Below are 7106 nucleotides of genomic sequence, written 5' to 3'. Positions count from 1 at the left end.
CTTTCCCTAAGTTTTTTGCAGGCATTATTTTGCAACTGGATAATGTACTGGTGGTGGTGACGTACATCAAAGCAGGCAAATATTTGCTTGTGATATTTGTGTGTGTGTGTTTTGGTTTGCCTTTTTTTTCCCCCCAACTGATATCTCAGTATCCTGTGTGTAGTATTTTGACCCTCATTAGAAAGACTTCCAATAGCAGGCTTTAGGAATGGGCAAAGTCTGAACTGCCACCTCATTCTCTCAGTATTGTCATTCTTTTTCCGTACTTAAAAGCTGAGGATGATGAAAAATTGTTCTGCGCTGCATTTCAGTGTTGGGTCACACAGCACGTCTAATCACTGTCTAACATCTCTTCTGGATAACAGCACCTTGTCAATGGCTTTTGTTCAGCTGTAGAAAGTAAACTACTCTCTTCAGATCATCTTTAACATGTTCTTTACATCTACTTAGAAAAATGAAATAAAAGCTGTCCCAAGTTGAGTCCCATTGGCTCATGTTGTCATCTTGTTTGAAAATGAGGATGCACTTCTGCGATAGGGTGCAGCACAGGACTTGGTTACTTGTTTCAGCATAAGCTGGTTCTGATTACTGGTTCATCAAAGTGTGCAGGATTTGCTACCTGAAGGATGTCAACTTGAAACTTATTTTCATTGAAAACTTGTGCCTACCACAATTTTTCCTGCTCTTTTCTGACCTTTGTGTGACCTGTGGTGCTGTACTTAACTGCTCTTACAAGGAAACACATCACTCTTGGTAGACTGAGAAACTGAGCTGCCTAGTCTCTTGGGCACCTGTAAGCTGCCTGTCTTGTGTCTTGGTTTACCAGATTGTCCTCTGTGGCTGTGCTGAGGAGTGTGGTAAGCTGAAGCAAAGGATGGGGGCTATACAAACACATTCAAAGATACTTTTGCTGTAGTTTAAGGGCAAGTTACTTATTTTCCATTGTCTTTTCTAGTGCAAAGTTCAGTCAGCAGGACTGATTTGATAGCACCACAGATACTGTGTTTTAAGGACAGTGGTCAAATGCTGTCTCTGGTTCCTGGTGGTCCTGGGGAACAGGTTCCTCTAAGGAATGGTGGAATAAACAGTGATAAAGACATTAAAGACATCCTGGGTTACTTTTTTATTTCTGGCTTGTGATATGTTTTATGCTTTGGATGAACTTAAAAGTATAATTAAGGCATGCAAAATTAAAGGAAAATGTCGCAAAGGTGCCATTCAAGTGGGTATGAGAGGTGTCTCATCCTTAACTTCATACCTGAATTCAGGAAGCAGTGTTTGCACTAACTGCATTGGATGCTTTGTTCCAGTCCTGTACTCGTCTGGTTTTGTTGCTCCGGGTAGTATTAGAGCTGGAGATGCAGAGATCACGTTAGTCACAGGCTGTGTTTTAACTACAGATATTTTTCTGAATGGGAAAAAAAATTAAACCATATTGCACGTGGAAGTGAATTTGTGTAGGGATGATGTTATTCTTAAGAGAAGTTTATAGGTAACTGTTTAGTTTCTGCTGTGATCATTTCCAGCAAAACCTAAAAGCTACAGGTGTGTGAATGAGCGCTACTGTCACTCATTTTAGCACAGCATTGAATTCTGTATTTTTGGAGGAGCTGAGGCATATTAGAAAAGCTTCGTCCAGATACTTTATTTGTATGAAACTTACCAAGGCTGTTGTAGTTTTTGAAGGGTATGAGGAGATAGTCACCATCCCTGGAGGTGTTTAGAAGATGTGTAGATGTGGCACTTAGGGACATGGTTTAGTGGTGGACTTGGCAGTGTTAGGTTTCGGGTTGGACTTGATGATCTGGAAGGTCTTTTCCAACCTAAATGATTCCATGATTTGATTGGGATGAGATGCTGAGAACCTGCAATCTTGTATTAAAACCTCAGTAACAGATGTGCTACTGCCTCGTGGCTTGCCTTCATATCTGTGTTAAGGTGACTCATTTATTGCTATAAATAGATTTATCTTCTGAAAGAATGGAATAAACAGCTGCCCCTACTGATTCTTTGTTAGAGAATCTATTGGAGTGCTGGAAAAAGCTTCAAAGACCTTTGAAATGTTTCAATTCTTTTAAAAGCCAAAATAGCATTCAAAACACTTGTGTTGAAGTGGTGCAGCGCCATTTAGAGGCACAAGACACCAGTGAATTCTTTAAGGAATATGACATGTTTTGGAGATGGAGGAACTCGAGGGCTGTCTAATCTTGGTTTCAGATGCAGGCTTCTGTCATGTGGAGTAAAATGATCTGGGTCACTATCTCTTCCTGCAAGTACCTCCCTCCAAAAAAACCCCAAATGAAACAAAAAATAGGAGGGAGAAGAACATTTTGCTTGTGTCCACGCTTACTGTACTCCTCAGCTTTCTCTGGAACACCAACTGTTTGTCCTGTAAATTGTTTAAGAAGTTTAAAAATTCCTAGTTTGCAAATCAGTGAGCTAATGGGTGAACAATGTTCTTGTCTTGTAGTGGTAATGCTGAGCAAGTTACAGGCACTGGGTCCTTAAAATTTTCTGGCTGTACTAGTTGCTTTATTCTGCTGCAGAGTGGCAGTAGATCTTACATGTGTAGTATGGGTTGCCTGATAGTTGCAATATTGGCAGATCACGTGTCATTACAGGATAAGTAAAAGTCAAAGATAAAGAGATCTTCAGTGTAGTTTGTCAGTGACCATCTAAAATACGGGTAACAGTCACAAACATTATCTTTTCCCTAGACATATTAGTCTAGTAAGGCCAGTAAGATTTCCACAGACAGGCTAGTAAGATTTGAAAGATTTTGGAGATGGATGGAGGCCTAGTGGCAACTTAGTGACTACTGTGGTGATGATTATAATGTTTTTACTTATCTGTGTATTTTTATCTGCTGCGTCCTTAGGTGATGTTACAGCTCAAGTGTCACTTCAGCCTGCGTTGAGGTTCAACGGTGGGGGTCATATCAATCACACCATCTTCTGGACAAATCTTTCTCCTAATGGAGGAGGAGAGCCTACAGGTTAGTGCTTATTACAATGGTTTATTCCATCAGTTTTAATTGACTAGGAGAACTGATGATCTTTTCTTTCTTCAAAAGAGTCTAAAGGATCTTTATTTTTTCAGAGGTAATCTGCTTTTCTGTAAGACAGTTATCATTCTGAGGAATTCAGGGGTTTTTGGATGCAAGCCAAGAATATAAAAAGCTAGCCCTGTGCTAAGAATTTTTAATTTAATTTTTAATTTAATTTTAATGTGTACACTGCAAAATACTTGGCTGTTGCTGTATATTGTCCTTTCCATCTGTATGAGAAAATAGTTGTACAAAGCTATGCTAATTAAGTTGCCATACATACTCTCGGTGCAAAGAAGGGGAAGAAATGTGCTGCAGACCACGCAGCCTAGTGGCTGGATGTATGCTTCAATTTGAATAGGGGTAGTTTAGCTTTAGTTAAAGCTTAAAGGAAGAAATCCCCTTTGGGAGGACAGAGAAGCGATTATCTACAAGTGACCTGCAGTCAAACGTAAAGGCCCAATAATACAGATCTCACAAAAGCTGTTGTGATAAACGTGAGGGGTTCTGAATAAGTTTTATATGCCTGTCTGAATTGGTGAGCTTCAGGTGCTTTGTACTCCCGTTCAGTGTTCATAGGTGACATCTGCTTGTGACTTCTGACTCTACCATGGAACTACAAAGATGCTCTGAAGATGATCTAGTTAAGACTAGGGCATAATGCTTTCAAGCTTCAAAGATGAAATTTCAACAAGCAGTTCTGATATCAGTCCATTTCTGATAGAGCTCGTTTTCAGATTACGTTCTTAGAAAAGATGCTTTGACGCCTTTATTTTTGCCTCACAATTTCTATGAAGTTTCTGTGAAAGTCAGTAAACCTCAAATGTCATCTTTCAGTTTCACCTGCATGGTTCCAGGCTCTTGCAGGAAGCCTGCTAAAGCTTGTCTTGACATGTGCTTGCGGCTATCACCAAGAGACTTTCAAGGCCATTTATCTGAAGGTGGAAGGAATGAAGAGCTCTCCAGCACTGCATTCTATGAAGTATTCTTGCACATGTTAATTAGAAAGGAGTGTAGACGCCTTCAGATTTTGAGCAAACACTTAAATACCTGAAAACCACAAATGTGCTTGGGTGTAGAGGAGAGGAGGTAGTTTGCAGTGCATTGTTACACTAAACAATTCTAGTTTCTGGTCCCATTGCCCCAGCACAGGTTAGCTTAACTATATAGTAAAGAAGGGATCTAATCATGGAGCCTACTTATCTGTATCAAATAGACTGCTTAGCTGTAGGAGCAGATGTAAGTCTGAAATCTGAGGGAAGTGGTTAAATACCTCTTACTATGTGTAGGTTCAATTGTATTGACATCGAAGATGCCCAAATATTTCTTTGTATTAAGACAGAAATTGCAGCCACTTAGTGTTGTCCTTTTAGATATGCAAACTAGCTCTCTACCTTCTTTCCTAGCTCTCCTCTGTGGCATTCCCTTTCCTTCTAGACAAAAATGTGAACACCGGAGTGTCCTGTTGATAGCACCCTGTGTCTTTGAGGACGGCATGTTTGGCTACTGCACTAATTCCTTTCCAGTCTGCTTGCCCCCTTAAACAGGTTGGGACAAAACTGTTAATTAATGATGCAACTACTTTCCACAGAGTCCAAATGCTTCTGGTCCTCTTTCCTTCTATTTCCAGGTGATATCTGGATAAGTGCCTGATGTTCTGTGATCTTTCTGTGGTTTTTTTAAAGGAGAATTGATGGAAGCCATCAAGCGTGACTTTGGTTCCTTCGCGAACTTCAAGGAGAAGCTGACAGCCGTATCAGTTGGTGTTCAAGGATCAGGCTGGGGTTGGCTTGGCTATAACAAAGAGCAGGGGCGCCTACAAATAGCAGCTTGTGCAAATCAAGACCCTTTGCAAGGAACAACAGGTCAGGTTTCTTTCCTTCCCCTCTGCTTCTCTCTTTGCAGATTTCATAGGCAAGTGTATGAGATCTGGACAGGGGTTTGTGGACAAATGTGGAGAAGAAATTATGGGGTAGATAGGGCTGGCAAACTGAATGTCACTACTAGCAGAAGTGAAAAATAGTTGCAGTTTTTTAAAACAGCATTTGTAAAGCAGGACATAAAAACTGTGAAGAGCAGTAGGATTTTAATTCTGTGTAGTCAAAAGGGAAGGGAGCTCTTTTTTTCCCACAGAGGGAAGAGCTCACGGCCAATGAGAATCCTGCCTGCAGTGGCTCTTTGTCCAAATCCTATTGCAGATATCTTTAAAACATCTTCTGTAGAATTCATAGAAAATGGCAAGGAATTTAGTGTATGTCAGTAGTCCATATATTGCTTATTGGGAGGGGAAAAAAAAAAAAAGAATGCTTTTGTACATACAGCATAATGTGGGAAAATTTCACCCCTCCCATCCATGAAAACTCCCCATTAAAAATTCTGTGAGAAGGATATCTTGGCACAAAAGCAAGGCAAGTCATTAGACAATTAATAACTTGTGATTAAAATATTGGAAGCAAACTGTCATAGCAAGAGACTCCTTCATGGTGTAACTTTTTATGAAAATGCTTGTTTAACTGTGCAAAAGATGTAAACCTTTCAAAAATGGCTTTATCTCATTTCAGTTATGTCTTCAAGGCAGTTCTAGGGTGTTCATAGGTGTTAATCAGCTCTTTCAGTTTATGCAATGTGTGTGTGTGGAGAGCAAACAGTTCTGTGAAGTGTTGCAATAAGCACCTATGTGCTGCAGAGCTCTTTGTCTCCCTGCAGATAAAGACTCAGAAATTGGGTACAACTTTGGGATGCAATATAAAACTTCACACATAAAACATGTTTTAATCGATTTACAAAAGATATTCTCCTTTTTTTTTTTTTTTCCAGGTCTCATTCCTTTGCTAGGAATTGATGTATGGGAACATGCTTATTATCTTCAGTATAAAAATGTTCGACCTGATTATTTGAAAGCCATCTGGAATGTGATCAACTGGGAGAATGTATCTTCAAGATATGCAACTTGCAAAAAGTAGAGTGGAATTCTTGCACAGACTACTGAAATGTCACCACTTCTACTCTGATACCACTCTTGTAGTAGTGCCCGTGGCTTACAAATGAATTGCTCTACTGCAGAAAACACTTAGCTCATCCAACAAAAGCATTTCATAATCAAGCAAAGTGTCTGCTTGTTTAATTCTGTGAGAGTTATTTACTTAGATTTTTGAAGCTTTAAACTGTTGTGCAACAAAGGGACACGCTTCAAATAATCTTTTCCATTGTGTATAGAAACATAGATCACGTTGCTGAACCTTATTGAGGTAATGGATATCCTTGTTGCACTAAAATACCTAAGTGGAAACATGTACTTCATGTTGCTATGAACAAATAAAAACTCAAAAGAAGAATCTTCTATAACTGTCTATAAGAGGCTCATTTTTAATAACAGCTGGTCCAGTTACTTACTTGATTTGCAAATGGTTGGAGAAGAGAAAGGCCTTTTGTAATTTGTAGTATTACAGAGTATGGAGCTTTCTTACAGATTGAAAAGGTAGGTGAAAGGGGAAATAGGCATTGCTGTGCCTGCATGACTTGTCCGTCTTCAGTCATCCCTCCCTTTTCCTGGATCTCTTCGGTGAGCTCTTCGTGTACTGCACTGATGCACGAGCTTTTGAAGTGTTACCTTGGGCGAGAGTTTACAGTACTGGGTCAGGCTGAATTGTTCATACAGGAGCTGAATGACAGCATGTGATGCTCATTCCATACTAGCTGTTCAAGTATAGCCCAAAGCATCCTTTAACTTTAGGGACTGATTATGTGCATATATCAAGTATAAATTGTCTCTGTGTAGCCGTGTTCCTGAAGCAGTTATAACAAGTTAAATTTAATGCCTGAGGCGGGAATGAAGTACTATCTGGTGTAAAGGAACATGCCCAAAAGGTCTTGAACCTTTTGGTTCAAGAAATGGTTGATGTGGTTCTTTTTTTTCCCTTGCTAATTCTGTTGCAAGTATTTCAGAGTGGATGCTACTGGACATACTTGGTACCTTGCACATAAGTTTTCTTTGAACTTTCTTAGTATGCTCCGTGGGGTTCAGGATGCATTATTGGGGCAACAAGAAATTACCATGCTG

At 39.8% G+C, this 7106-nt stretch overlaps 1 protein-coding gene across 3 annotated transcripts in view; it reads left to right on the top strand.

The window, feature by feature from the left end:
• Nucleotides 1–6392, top strand: part of SOD2 (superoxide dismutase 2) — an 8075-nt gene extending 1683 nt beyond the window's left edge. The window contains exons 2-4 of one of the 3 annotated variants that reach the window (XM_010172158.2): nt 2879–2995; nt 4732–4911; nt 5864–6392. In XM_010172158.2, the coding sequence (XP_010170460.2) occupies nt 2879–2995; nt 4732–4911; nt 5864–6009 (443 nt within the window). In that variant the 3' untranslated portion in view covers nt 6010–6392. The remainder of the gene's footprint in view (nt 1–2878; nt 2996–4731; nt 4912–5863) is intronic. The other 2 variants (XM_029085998.1, XM_029085999.1) reach the window with 2 other exon arrangements.
• Nucleotides 6393–7106: the final 714 nt, after the last annotated feature.

Source organism: Antrostomus carolinensis, unplaced genomic scaffold (genome assembly GCF_000700745.2).
Source record: "Antrostomus carolinensis isolate BGI_N321 unplaced genomic scaffold, ASM70074v2 scaffold15067, whole genome shotgun sequence".
NCBI classification, from domain to species: Eukaryota; Metazoa; Chordata; class Aves; order Caprimulgiformes; family Caprimulgidae; genus Antrostomus; species Antrostomus carolinensis.
The sequence above is the reverse complement of the archived record's forward strand: the minus strand, read 5'-3'. Positions and strand labels throughout refer to the sequence as shown.